Here is a 19,858-nt window from a genome sequence, read left to right on the forward strand (position 1 = left end):
ATAAACATTGAAAACAACATTATCAAAGACACAGCTATTTGAAGAAAGTCCATTGTTTGGGTGAATATTTTCTTGAACTTCTTGTCTAGTGTTCATTTCATTTGAAGTTGTGATACCTACATGTATAACAGGGACTTGGCCCAGAATTTTTTCTGAAATTCTCTAAATTTTCTAATAAACTCTCGACATGGCCTTCAGCTCCACTGTTAATGCTTTATTTTCAAAATGTTGGTTCCTGAGTCTGTGTACCCTTTAACATAAGGTAGACCCAGGTACTGAGCAATCTTTGCTGGTAATTTTCCAATGGTATTTATGCCCACGGGTTGAATCCCACATTTTTCATTATAATATCGCCTTAAAAATCTGTCGAGCTTTACAGTGGGAGGTCTGATCTTTTTATACTTTTGAGATCAACAAGATTGACACCAGCAATATTTCCAGCAGTGACATGTGTTTTGTTTTCTGGAATTGTTATTTTAAAAAAGTGTCTTCATCAAATCGTGTCTATTGGCAGCCTCCACGGAAAAATCCGTAATTCTAATTTAAATCGTGGAGACACGGACATTTCTAAGAAATGATTCGAATGAAGCTTTATCCGTGTCTCTAATTTTAGCCGTGAATGTTACAATAATAAGCTTTAACCTATGAATGAATACTGTCCACTGACAAATCCAATCCACGGATATACACCACCTACAGATGAAATCTAACATACATGCCAATTCTAACCCCAATATATTTTTTTCATTTATTTAGAACGAATTATACAAAAAATTTATTAATAAATGATTTGATTGTAAGAATAATTTCAGTAGTAATTAATTGATTGATGTTCAGTATATTTCAAATTGCATCATTTTTCAAATTTTTGGTAGACCAAAACGTATTTACTTCTTGATTTCTCAAGTATTAAACTACCAACTGCAACATTTGCAGACTCTCTTACTTCAAATTGAATATCTGATTTGCCACCTGGAGACATTTGATTCACATCAAAATTTTCATTGTGATTGAAGATTTTATCAAATCACAACTTATGAAAACAGTGATAATGTTCAATTCGCGTAATTTGCAAAATTCGCTGCCGCTTGTTTAGGCAAATATCACGCTTGTTGAACAATATCGCTCTTTTTATAACTAGTTACGTGAATAGCTAATACTCTCAATTGATGATTATGCCAATTAAGTGGATTAAATTTCAAAAACTCTTATATTTCAACTAGTCGTATCTTATAACATTTTCTTTCACAATTTTCTGAAGTACAATCATATCAAATATAAGCAGTAATCTAATCTATTATGTGATGGATTTACCTGAAATTTTTTTCCATTAATTTAGTTCTTGATGATAACGTTCACCCAACTGTTCATCACTACAGTTTCCAAACTATCAGGAAACTTATTAAGATGACTGTGACAATAAAATGTCTTTGATTAGTAGACTTGTTCGCGGTGTCAATACAGTAGAGTTCTGTATATTGTAATTATGATTAGTGGTACCAATAAACTTGCTCTCCATGTTTGAAGATTGTAGTTCCAATCCTGGTTTTGGTTTATTGGATTGCCTATTGATCAATAATAGAATTTCAGCGACGATATTCCATGTTTATAATATTCACTTTCACTTATATACTCTACCTTATTTCTTAAACCTTCATCATCAATATCTCTTAGAACATATGAATTATTCATTGAAAAATCATTAGATCAAAAAATGTGAATTGTGAATCAAGTGTTTAAATATCTTCTGCTTGATTGCTATTGAAACCTTTCACACAAAAGTAGAATTCATTAGAATGCTCCATCAATACTATTAACATCGCTTCCATTGAGTTACATTGAATAATTTTATCAGGGATGATTTATTTCTGCTATTGAATATTCATGACATTGGATTTTATGGGGTTCATGGAGATATCTTGTCTTTTAAATGGACCACTTTGACCGATGAAAGGACTATAGCTGGAGTTCAACATTCGTTTGATAGGACTTTGACTGATACAGATTTTGAGCTGGTACAGGTTTTCTTCCATAGTGTTCAGTAACTCATGCTCTTGGAATGAACTTAGTTGTAGAAAGCTGTCTCCAGCTTTTCTGTCCATTAAACTTTTGATGTAAGCCCTCTCCAGCTCTTCTGACCATCAAACTTTTGTTGTGAGCTGTCTCCAGATCTTTTAGTCATTAGACTTTTAATGTAAGACGTGTTTACCGTTTTTCTGTCCATTACACTTTTTTATGTAACGTCTGCCCTTTCATTGCCTTTTATACCAGAATATCCAGTGATCCACACAAGTTTCACATAGTTGTTTATTCACAAGTCACTCGATACAGTTTTTTACCACCTTAAAGATGGTAACTACCATCCTGAGAGTTGCCCATTATCTCAGCAAATTTAGATTCGTTTGATCCTGTGATTTTGGTCGATTAAATGTCCAGTACAGGCTCAAATTGCTGTTTTAAAGATTGGGGCTTTTCCCAATAGTATTATTTACTCGATACGTATACCAAATTTCCATTTTGGGTTTAGGAAATCAGAATAATTATGTTCCCACTTTCACCTATTAGAGAAGATGGATTTAAATTTAGGTTCGAAGCTGTATAAGTTGGGAAGAAGGTTACATTTTGATGTTAGAACCTTTTGGAGATCCCTGTATGTTATAGCCATATGTCCATATCCCACTGCTCTCGAAACTCTTTTTAATCGCTAGATTTTGTGCATAAAATTTCAGGGGTCTCACGTTTAGGGTGGTCCTCAAATAGGAAAGCAGGAAAAAGAAAAATAAGATATAAAAATAATCGGAGAGTTATTAGGTTTAAAGGGAACAAATAAAGTACTGGGGGAAAATAAAATTTAGAAAAATTAAGGTGAAATAGAAGTACACATAGAGGATGACTAACTTTACTGCAAGAATAATAAACATAGAACAATAGGGGCTGAAATAGAATTTTCATCCCAATTAATGAATTATGTGTATATTTCCAATTTATAAGAATTTTATAACAAACAAATGCAATTAAAACGGTGTTTGATATGAAATTTAATTAATTCTCACATTGATATTGGCTTTTTTTAACAGAAACTAAAAATTCAAAATGACTGAAATCTTATTAGAAATTTGTCAACACATGCGCAAATATATTTCTAAACTGTACAGATAAGTGAATAAGTGAAAGATTAGGTCAGAAGCTTTTCGGATAACCCTCGTAATTTCCAAAATATTTTTCGTAGTATGGTGTGATTAAATCATTATATAACCTTATCACTATTAATGTAATGTCTACTATTTACCGATAACATTGTATCAAAGTCTCGACTAGAGTATTTTTAACGTAGCCTTGAATAACTAATGAAGTGAGATATATTTTACAAGGTTCACTCTTCTGAAAATTTAGTTATTCCTTTGAATCCGCGACGGCAATTTGATCTCGATATGGCCAGTAGAGTACCATTAATTAAATTGAATAATGGAAGAACAATTCCGGCATTTGGCCTGGGCACGTGGAAAGTACGTATTAACAGTAATCATTGTTATTTGTGACGCCTGTGGCTGTGATATTATTAGATTAGTTCCATTCACATGTTAGGTGCGTGCTTTTATTATTCTCGATTGCTTGTTTTCATTTTTACGTCTAATATAATTATACAGTATTCATAGGTTTGCTCACTTACTTTATGATTGTTTTTTAATAATTAGCACCATCTGTATTTGCCACTAAGAAGTACAATTCATTCTTTCGTAATCTATTGAAATACATATACATTACCAATGTCGCATAATTTTAAATTCAGCTCTGAAGTAGACATTATCTATGTTTAAATGTTATATGTCATTATTTCTCATTGTTTTTGTTGCAATATGTTCATTGTAATTTCAAATTTTAGAGCTATGTTCACTAATAGTGAGCAATAACGGTTCAAGTCACAACCAAATTAACAAAACTTCAATTTGGATGATTGCGGCACTTTTGGAGGATAAAATCTAAAAAATACGCTAAAAATGGCCAACAAGAAACCGTAACTAGAGAGAGTGCTTGTACGTTGTGTGAAATTTTGAATTACATTATGATTTTATGTGTCTTCAACAAATTTAGAGAGAATCTGTATAAAGTAACGTTAGTACCTATTAGAATTATATGAAGATGATCATGATTGCAGAATTTTATTTTGAAAAATCATAATGCAAGCTGCAAATAGTCATATTATAAATAATATAGTCTTTTTTTACGAATCCACATTTATGTTGATACATTTAATGGTCACAATTGTAGATATTGGAAATAGCACACACCCACACATGCGGTCGTGAGATAGCCCGTTTCCATAAGAATCCCAAGATAAATCCACTGATGGATGCGGGGATGGACATTCCACCACCCCCTGTCTTTTCAACAGATCCTCATCCTCGTTCGCATCGCAGGCTCACGCGTGGACTCCTTTCTATCCCCTGAGTTTTATGGCAGGTTTAGGGAGTCATATCTTTTCATTAAAAGTTAGCCTGTTGGCTATACACTCTTGTCTTCTTGGCCTGGAAATCTCAATGTGTTCGTGTGTTTTCGCTGTCTTGGGTAAAGCCTTTTCAAACTTGTACGGCAAGAATGGATCTAATCCAAATGGCCCTTTGCCTCATTTACAGCGGTCCCTAATGTAAAACTCGGCACTTGTTTATGTGTGGAGTTAACGTGTGGAGTTACTGTGTCGAGAGTTGTCCTCTTGTGGGTTGCCTTGGAAGACCAAGGTTCTTTATTTGTTTTTTTTTGTATTTTTTTAGTATGTCTTTTTGTATATTTTATGAATTATATACTGACTTAATTTAATCTATTAATGTTGTCGTTCTTCATTTTTCATCACATGTTGGGCGATCAGTATTGCTACGAGTATGAGTGTCTGCACATTCTACAGCATACTCAATAGCTCAGGCGTTCCTTGTTCTGCTATAGCTGCCTCCTGATTGTGGTGTTATCGTGGCTGGTTTATTTTTTGAGGTGTTCTTCGGGCACCCCCGCTGAGTGCTCTCCTCCGCAGTTTCTACGTCTTGGCTCCTCAAATTTTCCGAGGATGGAGTCCACTGCCCTGTGGACTTCCGCGCATCTCACGAGGTGAACGTCCGTGGTGGATGCCTTGGCACCTGTAGCATTGTACAGGTCCGTCGTGTTTATTTTTTCTTCAACCACACTTTGTGTGGCATAGGTATATCAGTTTTGTTGTAGGACTGCTCTTCTACTGGCTCTAATATTACCATGAATATTAGTAGTAATTTTCGGCTGTTTTCGCGTTTTACTGTGTACAGCTCGTCAATTGCTATACTCTCTTTGGCTTGAGTCCATTTTCCCTCAGCTGTATTTCAATGTCCGACGCGGGGGTCTTTTCTGCCAGTTCTTTCACGACTAGCTTCCTATCTTTTTCTTCGTTGAGTATACCACTCAATTTCTTCTTTCTATTCGCTTAATAGCATTTTAGTTTTATTGAAATTCTCTTTTGTTGGTGTTGTGATTTTCTCCTTGTGAATTCTCGTTTTGCGCTGGGTACCGATTTTCCTCCGCACTTGCTCCTTCTGTATTGCTGTCCATACAAGTGGGGACTTTAATATGAATGGAAGTGGCCTTCTTTCCGGCTTTTTTTCTTCTTATCTCCTTATTTTTTCTTGATGATCACTTCAGTTTCTTCAGATCTTCTGGCTTCCATTATTTGACTTTTAAGGCTCTCGCATCCAATCTTCTCTCTTTTATTATCTATGTTACTGGAGCGATCGCCCTTTTCCGCTTTTTTGTTGTACTTCAAACCTTTCCATAGTTTTCTTGTTCCTATTTCCATATTATTGCTTCAAACTTTCTCCTATTTCTTTCTACTGAAGTGCCTGAATCACATGGTTCCCTATTTTTCAGGCTGAACGCCTGGATTTTGGTTTTCCTATCTTGATCTGAAATTCCTAAATACCTAAAAATAGAATATCAAGTCGTACTTCTTAGAAGAGAAATAAAACGGATAATCTCCGCACAATCAAATTTGCGTTGATGAACGCAATTCTTTTATACGCAGGTATTTTACTTCATAAAACATTAGAGGCTGTGTCTAGACAACGAAAGTTTCGTCAGAGTCTTACCTGACTACCTGAGTTCGCATTCTCTGCACTTAACACACGTATTCACTTTACAAAATCACTGAGTCAATTGGTGGTTTTTGGAAATGGATGTTTGTAATAGCCTAGCTATTTGTATCGACCAAAGTATTCAGATTTGTTCAGAAATTGCATAGATCCTGCAATAAAAAAAATAATTACAATGGTTTTCAAAAGGATAATGCAACAATATACTTCAGTATTGCTATTCGAAATCACTTAAATTGAGTTTCACCAGATAAATGGATTTAAAGAAGGGGCACAATAGAATTCCCAAAGTCAACTTTAGATTCATCGCTTTGTGACCCTTTTTTGAGGATATCTTTATACCATTGCGTACAGAATAAAATCTGATTGAGATTCTTTGGAACATCAAATCAGCAATTGCATTGTTCCGACTTAGCTTTTTATGATAGACTTAGAGATTGTCGAATAGAAGAAGATAATTCAAATTTTTAAGTGAAAAGTATGCAGTAAATTACTGATTCAATGGATGACGAGGAATTGGAAAATTTACATGTTATGATATTTAAAAAAATATGTCTGTGGGTTATTTCTATCTGTATACTTAGAATCAAGCCATACAGATGGCCTAAATTCTATGCAAAACAATATCACTAAACTTGTTCTGTGAACCTACCAGAAAAACAAATATTGGCAAGTTACGTTACTTCATGAACGCACAGTATAAATAATTTAATCACTTGCTTTGAAATTTGAACTTGTTAAATTTAAAACCATTTTTTGACCTAATGATTCAAATAGGTCAAAAAATATTATTCCTTATCATTTTTGTTGACTATCACATGGTAACAGAACACATTAATATACACTATAAACGATAGATAATGAAGTATATGCCTCACTTCATAATAAGTTTTACAGGCTTCGGTTTATTGGGATTTCACTAAGGGCTTCGATTATGTTTATCATGAAATTTTGATTAACAAACCAGAGTCTTATGGCATTCGAGGTGTTCCTTCGTTTGTATCTTACCTTTAATGTAGAAAACATCTGGTAGTTTCGAGTAGTTTACAAATTGGCAATGGTGTCCCTCGTGGTTACTTTTAGGGCCAACTCTTTCTTTGATACTCAATAATGATGTCACAGACTTAGAATTAATGATAAATTCAGTTTATTTGCGGACACCAGAGAAACCTGAAGTGATCCAGATATACAAGCTTCACATTCTTTGTACAAACACTGAGAAAACTTTAGTTTTATCCTACAAAGGAGTTTTACAGCCGCTAAAACTCAACAATGACTTAATACGATCCACTTCCTAATTGCTTAACGTTATGCTATATTTTACATTAGTTTATTTACATTGAGGATCCTGGCTCTCCACCACATCACCGTGTTACATGTTCTGAAGTTGATGTCTGTAATAAAGTCGATTTCTGAATTATTATCTCAAAACTAGATTCACTCCACAATATAAAGATTGTCAGTTTTGTTGGCAAATTTCCCTATGTATTCATGTTATGAAATAACTGCTGTCTTTGTGACATTTTTATGGTTATTTCCGTAATTTGTTATAGTTACTCTCTAATATCATTATATACAATTCAATATTGATTATGAGAACTTTTTACCATGCATAATAGTCATACACAAGTATGAATATATGTTTGTGATCAGTCTCATACTGATTGATTATTTAAGATCCAATTCAATAGAATTCTATTAAATTTTTGTAAAATGCGATACCCAAGCTTTATTAAAACTTCCGAGCAACTTTTGTTAGGCATATTGAGTGTGTACAAAATCATTTTTATGCGAAGTTGCGGATGTGTTAGTTCGTAAACGATGTGTATTTATTGACGGTGTCTTTGTTATTTTTAAGTAGGAAGAAGAAGAAAATTGTATCAAGTTTTGCTGAAAGATTAACTAAAATATTAGTAGTGATCTATCGGCTATGATACAAAAAAGGACAGTATCCAAAAAGGAAGAAGCTTTCTTAATTACTCAGACCAAAGAAACGCGTTAAAGTGGAAATAAAAATTGTTTTTGTATTGAGTAACGAATTCAGAATTCAGAAAACGGCACACTTCGGACAAGCAGTGTGCTTCAACACGATATTAAATATTTAACGAAGCATCAAGTTATGTAGCCTCGCCCTACTCCGAGGATTCATGACGATACTTTTAGCACCAATCACGTATTGTGTCCGTACTAGCATCATTAATTACAAGACTCCCCTAACAATTCATTGTACTAGCTATATGTTAATTCATTCCAATATCAATTTAGTTATTTTACTATTTCCTCAAATAAGATTTTGAAATTTTAGTCAGTATCAATCTTACGTAATACTATGAATGATATGAATAAATATATTATTTTCAATTTCATATCTTATCTTAAGAAAACAACTTATATTCGTTCTTTTGAAGTATTTGAATTAATTTCATATGCAAAAAAGGAATATGAGAATGGTATCAATAACATTATCTGTTTATATATCGTAATTTATTCAAAAAGACGATTTCAGTACTTATATGAATCCGACATAAAAGTCGTGATAAAAAATACGTGTCATTCTCAATGTCAAAAAGGGTGCCAAAATGTTTTATTTTCAGTAGAGTATTCATTTTTGGAGAAAGCTAGAAATCTGGTGTATAATGCCAATGTGGAAGACAGGAAAACTTCTAGATGCCACAAGCGTATGAATTAAAAGGCACATGAGACACATCGCTTAGTTATAATTAAGAAGAAGCCATTGATCGGTTTCTTACCTATACGATATTCCAAGCTTTTAATAAAGTTCTCGAATAGTTAATAACCTGTTTGAAAGAAAAAGTTTCTCCTGACTGTTCCCAGACATTTATATCGCTTATAATCACTTATTATCAGTTTTTAAAGTAATTAAATCAACACGGTAGATCTATTTCGTGAGTTTCTTTGGAACGTGAAAGAAAACTCTTAATGTTAATATATTGTTAAACATCAACTTTTAACACAATTTCACTGTCTCTGCTACTATAGCATGGCAAGCCGGAACTGTCACTTCTTGTCTCAACACATGATAGTAGAGATACACTAGTTGAAGTAAATGCACCATAAGTGATTGCTGCTATCAATATATTATAATAATCAAATTTATTAGTTTTGAAAGTTAATAAACACTGATTGTTTGTCTATTTTTCATCGTTTGATGAAATTACAGCTTTTTTTCTTAGAGGAAACATACGTGAAATAGTATTGGTATAGTATGTTGCGTATGCTTTTTACTAGATGAATAATTAAGAACTTTTTTCCAATGAAGCGACTTGTAAGAGAACTCCAATTTTCTTAGAAAATATATCCTAAACATATTCAAAACATGGAAATCCCAGAGCTTACAACAGGATCTTAAGCAGACCAATCTACACCATCGATTTCTTCAGCTTAGAAGTACTTATTCATGGCTCTGGAAGCAATACTATTTTTAAATAACAATACATGTTATGATTATAGATTATCTGAGAGATACTTTCTTCAAACATTTATAAGTTTAGAGAAAAGAAGCTTATCAAAACGCGCTCGAAAAAAAATTTAGGTAACTTTGTTTGAAAAGATTATACGAGAGTTACTACTTAAGCTTACTAAGATTACCATCATAAATTTGACATAAATTGGCTATGACAATTTCAATGGTGATCGTACTCAGTATATGTTGTCATATGAGTGTAAGTTTAGTTGCTTACAGATACTTGTAACATTCATCTTGCAATGTGCCGATCAACTCGCTTTGACTTTTGGTGACAAACCACCTTACATCGCTGGATATCAGAATGTATTCGTAGACGCTCTTTGCTATAGGATAAATTCCGTGAAGGTCGCCCAAAATCGGCTGTTGTACCAGAAAAATTCAATGCTGTGTGTAAATTGATATTGCAAGTTCGTCATCTGACTTACAATGAGATTGAGGGATAGTTGGGCATTAGTTCCACTGGCATACATTGAATATTGCGTGAACATTTGATTGTCAAAAAGATTCGTTCGCGTTAGATACCGCATAATTTGACCATCTTGTTGGTTTGGTGTAAAAAATTGGTGAAGAAATCTTATGCGTCTTTAACAAATTTTACAAATCATGTATCTATGCATATGAACCCGAAACTAAACAACAATCGACAGTATGGATTTTTGAACAATAGCCAAATCCAACAAATCAAATTGAAGGGTCATCCGTTGTTTGGAACCCAATGAATACTACTTATTCCCGCAGATCAAAAATATATTGCGAGGTTAATGTTTTTCGACACCTGAAGAGGATAATGTGTTTAAATCACATTTTTTGGAGGTACCTCAATTGGAATGGAAGAAATGCTTCGACAGTTCGTTCAAACGCATGCAAAAGTGTATTGATATCAAAAGAGAATATTTTTTAGAAGGATAGAGCCATATCTTATCACAAATATTTGTTTTTATTTGTCTATTTGAAAACATAAGTAGCAATCCTCGCATACAGTAAAATAACCGCATCCAGTCAACCTGAATCTATTTCGTATACAACGGATATTTCAATTTACAATTCAAATCCTTCTACCTTGTCTAAAGCCCCTAGCCTAATATATGTTGTCAGCTCTTGAACTCGGAATTAGATAATTAAATAATAATATAAATCAGATTATGTTAAAAAAGCTGAAGTGCACTGCTATTGATAAATAACCTGATAGTAGAAATAATCGTTAATTATTGGAAACATTTATATATTCAAGGTGAAAAAATATAAATACTGAGATAAATCACTAGGTGTTGATATGGAAGGAGGAGATATTTTTGTTGAAAATATTACTAAAATTACAAGCACAGATCCTATCCTATCAATTCGTTTCTGTACAAAAGAAAAAGGAAGTTTCGTTTTATGCAAGCTAGAAGAAAGTGGTGAACTCATTATAAGCCAATGGACTAGAATAATTTAGCCAGTCGTAACCTATTTCAATTTAAAAGTACTTAGTAAATCATTTGTAGTTATACTTATTCTTATTTTACCAATTTTCATTATTGTTTTTAGAAAATAATCGAAATTAGTTGATAGTTAAATAATAGAATGTGATGAAAAAGTAAAATAGTTATTTCATTTAAAATAAAGTGAAGAGATAATAAAATATGAATTTATTTCGTTCAAAATACTGCCATTTGCTAGCAATTCACTTATTCCAACGTTGAATTCATGATTATAGGACTGTCATCCACTTTGTTATGTCCTTTTCCTTCTTGTTATTTTAAAAAACAATCACTATAGTAAATTCTTTCTTAGATAAGTCAATATATTCAAACTTCTACATAGTCTAAGCATCATTCGATATTAAATGCATTTAGAAATATTTTGTAGTCTACCTGATGTAGTAATTAATACCTAAAAATTATATGACTTCTTTTCAAACTGCCTAGAGACCACTATGAAAATATCATTTCATGAAGGTTGGGATGAATCTGAAGCCTGTAATTATAGACTGTGTGCTCTACCACATTTTTTTCAAAAATAATCGAGGGAGACAGAAATATGTTCACCACATTGGTATTTTGTGTTTGCTTAGAAATTTTATAGTGTTTTGATTGTGAAACTTGAATAAATAAAATACCATGTTATCGCGTTCGTGGTAATCTTTTGGAATGGTTCAAATAACCCCTTCGAAATCGACAACTTATCAAGTACAACCTAAATGCATCTACAAATCCATACATCAATAGTTCAATAGTGGTATCAGTCAAAAATCAATTCTACGTTCAATTCTCTCTCTGATATTCATTAATGATATCTTCGACTTCTAAATCTGTGGAAAGACTACCTCATTTGTTGATGACAAGATGAGTCAATTGGAGCAACTCAAATACGTTATCCTCAGAGTCTGTCATAATCAAGAATCTTGAAATTATCAACAGATGGTCTACTCTACAACCATTTATTTGAAATGACATCCTATTGGAGACAATTTGGTTTTTCGTGTTTTCGAATCATATTGACATTTTAAAAAAAATTTGAATCAAGCAAAAGAGCATCGCAAATTATACTCAGAAAATACAGGATTTGTCTATTTTTGTATAATTTTTCTTTAATATCTTATTTCTTAGACCTTTCGATATATTTATGCTTTTAAATGTTCTTTATTCTAGGTATCTCCTGTTTTAAAATTAGTTTTTTCAAATAATTTTTGAAAGGCCGATGAAAATTGTCGTTTCGACTCATTTAAGTCTTTATCAAAATATTTGAGTATTTATATCAATCAATAGATCACCTACATCATAAATATCAAAATGAAAATGAAAATAGAAATTTGTTCTAATAAAAAAAAACTTAATTTATCCTTACTCCCGTAGGAGTAAGTAAGTAAGTAAGTAAGAATTATTTACATTAAAAAATACACTATAAGTTTTACCTAAATTATTCGGGTCTTTTTTTATCATTTATAGCTTTTTCGTTCTCATGATTGTGAACCATTTTTTAAAATTCTCTTTTTCGTGTATTAGATTCCGTTGCAAAAACTTTTGAATCTTTGTAATTCTTCCCTATGTAGACAGATTAACATATTTTAACAGATTTTAAAATTCTATGAATCCTTTTTATTTTTTTTTATTTTGAAATAGAAACTGCATTGTTTAAGATATATTTTATACGACAGTTTCCACAGGATCTCAACAATGTCAAAACGGGTTCAAACTTTGAATGTTTGTGATAATATTTTTTTATTTGAAAGGGGTCATGATTAGAAACATCTTTGCTGATCCGTCGACGCGACGTTTTCGCTTCTCGCTTTTCATCATTAATCTGAATTATTTCTTTCACACGCACTAAATATACAGTTTCTCTTGGATAAAATCACATTATTTGTTCAATGAGGAGTCTTATCATAGATGTGCAAAGTAGAATAAACGAACATGAAATCTATTCTTGCCTGAAATCAATTGTAGTATCAAGTATTGTTATTGAACTTGTCAATGTCAATGCTTAAATTGAATGAAAAACTATTCCATTCACGATGTATCCGAATAGACGTTAACATGATGGTTCTTAGTTAATCTGGAAAAAAACATAACTGTGAAAAAAAAACAGTTTTACTCTAATTTCAATCACAGAGAGAGAAACACTTGAAAGTTATTAAAATATTATTAATCACATTTAAAATTCAAGAAAATATTTTTCAATACATTCGAATCATTGAAAATATTGTTAGCTTTTGTTACATCAAGTTTTCACTTAAACAAGGTGACTTTATCCATTATATGGCTTTAGATTGATGAAACTATGTGATTTTATAGCCAGAACGTTATATCAATAATTATATGGATTATATTTTTATTTCAGTCGAAACCAGGTGAAGTAACTCAGGCAGTAAAAGATGCTATCGATGCTGGTTACAGACATATCGACTGTGCGTATTACTATGAAAACGAAGCCGAAGTTGGAGCAGCACTTAAAGAAAAAATTGCTAGCGGTGTTGTCAAAAGAGAAGAGCTATTTATTACCAGTAAACTATGGCCTTCATTCATGCGACCTGATCTTGTCGAACCAACATTGAAAGAATCATTGAAAAATTTGTGTTTAGATTATTTGGACTTATACTTGATTCATTGGCCAGCGGCTTTAAAGGTATTTATCTATCTTCCATTTCAGTATTTATCGGGTCTAGAAACTTCTGTGACGGCAAAATGTTTTGATATTGTATCACTAATTAGAGGTAACCAAATGTCATTTTATGTGAAATCAGTTTTTTCCCGAAAAAAGAATGAGTACATTTTTCTTAAAGTATTATAGTCGTTAACAGATATTTGCATGATTAACTTTCTTGAACAATTCGGTACAATAATCGATATTTTTTGTGTTGATATTACATTTTTTCTGCTGTTTCTGTACCTGGGCACGTATCTAGTGTTATTTCAGCACTACCAAACATGAGTGCTACCGATTTATACTCTTAATTCCAGAATTATTTGATCTCCTGCAATTGTAAATACAACAAACTTTTCAATTCAATACATTTCATCTAGAGCTTTATTTGAACAAATAGCACTATCTGTGCTCGTAAAAATCGCTTAGTACCTGAAGGCAATATAACCTGGAGCTCTAATCTTATACTTTTACCTTGCATAAGAAATATCTTCTGTCATTTGCATTACTATTGAACTGAACCGAAAGTTTAAATGCTTCAATTAGTGAAAAGATAAGGACTTTAGCTGATAAAATACCAGTGATTGCACTACAGTGTACTCATTTTTCATGAAAAATTTCTGAATCGCCGTTGATCGTTGGAAAATATAATTTAGAAGAATTTGTTAATTGTGAAATAAGATTCCAATAGCATGTTGCTTTTCAACACTTTGCGATACAGTTGGGCAGTATTTGGATTAGGACGACAAGGTTTAATAGTATAACCAGATCGATCACCGTACCTCCCATCTTAAGGATTTTCTTTTAGAATTAGGAGACTATTAAGTTACGTTAAAAAAGACTAAGTGTGTTCCATTCATAACCTACTACTTAGTTTAGTTTAACTTGTAATGCAACGATTATTTTTACCCTTGTAGCATTTTAAAAGATTGTAAAGAATGGTCTTGGGTATCCGTGACATGCAAAGCAAAGATTACGATGAATTATTATTCATTATTATTTAAAGAAGCAACAAAATTCATAGTAATTCAGAATTATTTAATGGTTGATCCCTGTCCGGGGTACAAAATATACATACGTTTCTCAAAATAAACTACTGCTACTCTTTTTTTAATAGGAAGGAGGTGCATTACTACCAAAACGACCCGATCATGACGTTCTATGTGTATTTAGTGATGTCGACTATATTGACACATGGAAAGCTATGGAAGAAGTAGCTAAAAAGGGCTTAACTAAATCTATTGGTGTATCCAACTTCAATAAAAGACAATTAGAAAGAGTATTAGAAAATGCCACAATCAAACCTGTTAATAATCAGGTAATTTTCATTATTCATTGTTTTCACAACTATTTTCGTCTCATTCTCCGGAAGTAAATTGAATTTCAAGTCTAAATTTTATGATGCAAGATTCATCTAATCATCAAAACTCACGTTTCCAAGAATCAGCATCTCATTCATATATTGGTTAATCCGGGACTTGATGCAAAAAATTCAGAAGTGAGCAGATGACGTGAACTTTTCTCATACGCCCCTCTAGTTCTGAGTTATAGGCATTTAAAGGTGCGAAATCAGAATATACTTAAGGATATTTTCTAAATTATAGATTCGAACATTATGAATTTTTAATGGATGATTACATATGTCCATATCCATTGACGAAATAAATAATTCTACACTACTATCCAGAGGCGACTCATGCTCAATGGTTAACGATCCGTAACTTTCACAAGGACAACCTGTAAATCTAAAGATAACAAAAATGTATTTTCCATTTATTTGTCAACTCTTTGAATAACTTGATAAAATCTATTGTTTAGGAGATATCCCGATTTTTAGATCGGTGCATATGCCAAGGAACCGTTCGCCATAAAGGGACATTATGAAGAAAATGATCATAAATTGTAATTTTTTATTGGAAATACTCACAGGAGGTATTAAAACACATTCAAACATTTTTTATTGAACTGCATACTGTCGAACATCGTGTTACTTACATAAGGAAAACATTTAAATGTGAAAAAAGTTAGTTGATTAGAACAAGCTTTTTAGGAATAGTGAGTAATATCTTAGTAGTTCCAAATTTCACAATCTCAATTGTCAGCGATACTTAGAATTTCTGCGAAATGATTTCTCACCATTTTATGTGATATTCTTTTAAAAATTCGCAGAGACATGTGGTTCGTACATGAAGAAGCCTCTACCATCTTCCTAAATAATGTAAAAAATCATCTTAATAATATTTTTCCAAGTAGGTGGAATTAAAACAATCAATTAATTTTTTTGAGGATAGCTTGGTATATGCAACACCGGTAAACACAAAGAACGAAATGATCGATATAATGAAATCCAATTGTGATGCTATGAGGCAGAATCTTAAAATGCTCTTTCAAGCTCAAATAAATATCCTCCGTAGACTCCGGAACTTTGTGTGTCCACACCGAACATTTATTATAGTTTTTTTTGTTCTCATTTGATAATTTGTAGGCTAACCACCTAAATTCTCCTATATTTCAATGTTTTCCTTATGTAAGGAACACGGTTATCAACAGTATGCAGCTCAATTAGAAATGTTTGATTTTGTCTTAATAATCAGAATGTCTCTTTATGACGAACGGTTTCCTTGGCATCTACAACGATGTATGTAAAAATGTATAATTTAGAAAATATTCTCAAAAATAAGCTCCGATTTCGCAAATTTAGAGGCACATAACTCAGAAATGAGGGATGGTTTAAGAATTTTTCTAAGTCACAGCATTATTTTCACGTCATCTATTCACCATTAAAATTTTTGCATCAATTCCCGGAACACCTATATATTTGTTTATTCATATAAACCTGGCGGTCTCCGAAATATTTAAACGACTAAAAAGCTAGAAGCCTAGAAGTAATGACTTCTGAAATTCTGGAAACTGATTCATTATTTACTCAGTTCAATCTATTTTCATCTTTAGATCGAGTGTCACCCGTACTTGAATCAAAAAAAGCTCATCGCATTTTGTAAATCCAAAAATATAGCAGTAACAGCTTACAGTCCCTTGGGATCACCAGATAGACCATGGGCTAAGCCTACCGATCCAATTCTTACTGAAGATCCTAAAGTGAAGGCTATTGCCGAAAAATATAAGAAATCCAGTGCGCAAGTTATTTTGAGGTATCAAATATTATTTAACTTGAAAATGTTATAGTACAAGTAGATCATAATTAGAGTCAAAGCTTTTAGTTCGATAAACATTGGTTTAATTGTATTGCCGCCAAAAAATAAATGATATTTGTATTATCTTATAGGTATCTCTTCCAACAAGGAGTTATTCCAATTCCAAAATCCGTCAATAAGAAAAGGATAACAGAAAACATAAATATTTTTGACTTTGAATTGACTCCTGAAGATGTTGCAGTATTTGATACGTTTGACTGTAATGGAAGAGTTTGTTGGTTTGTTGAGTAAGTAATCCGATAGTATGATATAATGGAAAACAAACTTTTCACATGTAGTATAGCATGATGTTTGAGGTAAATTTGAAACATAAACAAATCAAAAATTTTTATTCTTCAAAGTAGATTGTATTAGTGGCAGTATATCGATTGCAATTACTCCGATTGTGCCAACTTGTTGGACGTAGTATTTGAGCTTACAGTTTTCTGAGAGTTTTGTCGAATATTATGAATGATTGAAAATTAGTGGGATTTTGTGTGAATATATTATGATTGTATCATACGTAATTTGTTTCAACGTTTTCAACATGGCATGGATGTTTTTTCTAGACTCTCACTAAATAAATTTTGAAACCGGTGTACATGGATCGGCAGACACTGTATATCAACCACGAATCAGGTTCAAAACATTCAGAAAATGTTAGATATACAAAAAAGCATTCAAAGTTAGTGTACTGATTGAGTTGCTTGAACGAAATTGAATCAATTAGGTATATCGAAATCTACAATTCTCGTTTAAATCGCAAAAGAATGAAAGCATTTTCCATGAAATTATAGAAAAGCAATGAAAAATTATGACACATGAATACGTTAAATGGAAAATATCATGACTGGAGCATAGTGAGGTCACATAAAGGACTTCAAAGCTCGCATTGATGGCTTGTCAAGTGATATTGGGTCTATAGTGAACTGAAAAGGAATTATTTATCTACTATACAAAGCCTTATCAAATGGTACGCTATTGAAATTATTATATTGAAGAAGGAAATTCGAAGGAAACGTCGGGGTGAATAGAATTACAACAATACTATACCAATTTTGTCTGTCTCGTTCCAGCTTTTCCAAAAAGGAAATCAATTGGGCACTAAAAGAAATCATGGTGTTTTGCACTCAACTAAGCTCTAAACCGATGGAGTTATAAGAACTTGTGGTAGAAAAATCTCTTTAAAAATTAAGTTAGAATTGGAACCTACTTTTAGATGACCTCAATTCCCAAGATCGCTTCACTTTTTGTCTGTTCGCAGAATTTTGAAATTCTGTTGTTTAAAATGATTCTCATTTGGATAAAATAATAAAAACCATAAATTGAAAATTATAAATTAAAATTAGTAAGGAATATTAGCAACAAGCAACGATCACAAATGAGAAAATTAAGAAAATATATTGGTGATTAAAAAGTAAAAATCGTCGAATAAGTTGCAACTCCGCATAAATCAGAAAAATGCCTTTTTTGGTTTTGAAAGTCATTCCATTGGTTAATAATATTAGATAATGAACAAGCAACGAGCACGAATGAGAAAATTATGAAAGTGCATTGGTCAATCAAAAGTAGAAATCGTCGCTTAAGTTCTAACAACGCGTATTATGAACACGATATATAAAGAAGCACAGTTCTTTTGCTCTCCTGAAAAATTCTCATTTTTGATTCACACAATGTTAGAGCTTAAGAGAAGAAATACGATTTTTGATCATGAAAACTAAAAATTTCAATGTGGGAAACAGTAACATGGTATGTAAAAAAACTTCTATTATATCAAATAAAAAGTTCTGGAAGACATATATTTGGTCGTAACTGAAATAATAAAAAATGGAGATCCAGAAAAGTAAAATGTGTCAAAGGCTAACAGGAAAGAATAGAGAAGGTAATAGTTGAAGTGCTAATGGTGAAAAGAAACTTTCTGATTATTAGAATATTAACGGCGTGTTTGTATTATGAAACATATCTTAGTGTCATTTTATTTTGAGATTGTAATCATTATTCAGAGAGATCAAAAATAGAATTCATACACAAAACTTTTTCCTAAATACGTGGACTGATTTAGACATTTATGTTGTTATGAATATATCCCATTGAATTCTCATTTTCTAGTTATATATCATGTAAATTTTATTTTTCAGGGCTGTTGGACATCCTCACTACCCATTCAATGATGAATACTGATCAATTATTGTATTAAAAAAATAAAGTGTCATCAATACAAACTTGTTTCATTTGTGAATATTCATTATATGTACCAAATTCAGAACAATTTGTTGAATTTCAATTAACATTAATCAAGAGAGATACATATAGAAATTTTCACAAGCCTTATTTTTGATTTAGGTTAATCCTGTCGAGTACGTAATTTTGCATTTCGAGATGAATATATTCAGCAGAAGTTGACTACCGCTCGTCAATTCATTCGAGGACATTTGAAAAGCAGATTAATTTTTCAATTTACTGACTTCCCTTATCCTTCATATTCTCCAGACGTATATTTTTGTGACATGCATTATAATGCCGTTTTCAAAAGCACACGCAAATGATCCTCGATGAATCAAAGGATACCTTTAGATAAATTATTACTAATTTGACATTTAAAATACAAATCACGTTTCTCCGATTTTGATATTGACATGGAAACGTCAAAAAACGCCTGTTTGCAAAACCTGGATTCGAACATGATTCTAGGTACCTTGAATAATCAAAATGAATTGAAAAAATAGCTAGAACAAGAAAAGAGATGCAATGAAGATATATACACACATTTCTAAGAATTTCATTAAAAAATGAACGTGGAAACAAGAAAAGACTGATAGAGTGAAATATTTGAGTAAAATAAGAAAGAAAAGAAAATCACGATTGATAGAATGATGAACCATAACCTAAAAAATGGATACGAAAAACATTCAGTATTACTATGTTTATAGGCCGATTCACAAACCCGATTT

General features: G+C 32.0%; 1 protein-coding gene and 1 long non-coding RNA gene across 2 annotated transcripts; one reads left to right on the forward strand and one right to left on the reverse strand.

Annotated features, from left to right (window-relative positions):
- The first annotated feature begins 3,141 nt into the window (after positions 1–3,141).
- LOC130440561 (aldo-keto reductase family 1 member B1-like) lies at positions 3,142–19,129 on the forward strand. Its single transcript, XM_056773811.1, has 6 exons — positions 3,142–3,506; positions 13,411–13,695; positions 14,831–15,031; positions 16,666–16,865; positions 17,000–17,155; positions 19,046–19,129. The coding sequence occupies exons 1-6, from the start codon at positions 3,432–3,434 to the stop codon at positions 19,086–19,088; spliced, it is 960 nt and encodes a 319-aa protein (XP_056629789.1). The 5' UTR covers positions 3,142–3,431; the 3' UTR covers positions 19,089–19,129.
- Positions 3,789–8,779, reverse strand: LOC130440563 (uncharacterized). The gene is made up of 3 exons (XR_008909550.1): positions 7,113–8,779; positions 6,102–6,256; positions 3,789–5,935 (listed from the first exon to the last, which is right to left on the reverse strand). It is a non-coding gene; the product is annotated as an uncharacterized LOC130440563 (long non-coding RNA).
- Positions 19,130–19,858: the final 729 nt, after the last annotated feature.

The sequence above is a fragment of the Diorhabda sublineata genome, chromosome 2, assembly GCF_026230105.1.
Source record: "Diorhabda sublineata isolate icDioSubl1.1 chromosome 2, icDioSubl1.1, whole genome shotgun sequence".
In the NCBI taxonomy this organism is placed as follows: Eukaryota; Metazoa; Arthropoda; class Insecta; order Coleoptera; family Chrysomelidae; genus Diorhabda; species Diorhabda sublineata.

Coding starts and splice junctions, on each gene's coding strand:
- LOC130440561 (XM_056773811.1), top strand. CDS start 3,432: ATGGCCAGTAGAGTACCATTAATTAAATTGAATAATGGAAGAACAATT. Junction 3,507..13,410: donor TTGGCCTGGGCACGTGGAAA/GTACGTATTAAC, acceptor TTTTTATTTCAG/TCGAAACCAGGTGAAGTAAC. Junction 13,696..14,830: donor ATTGGCCAGCGGCTTTAAAG/GTATTTATCTAT, acceptor TTTTTTTAATAG/GAAGGAGGTGCATTACTACC.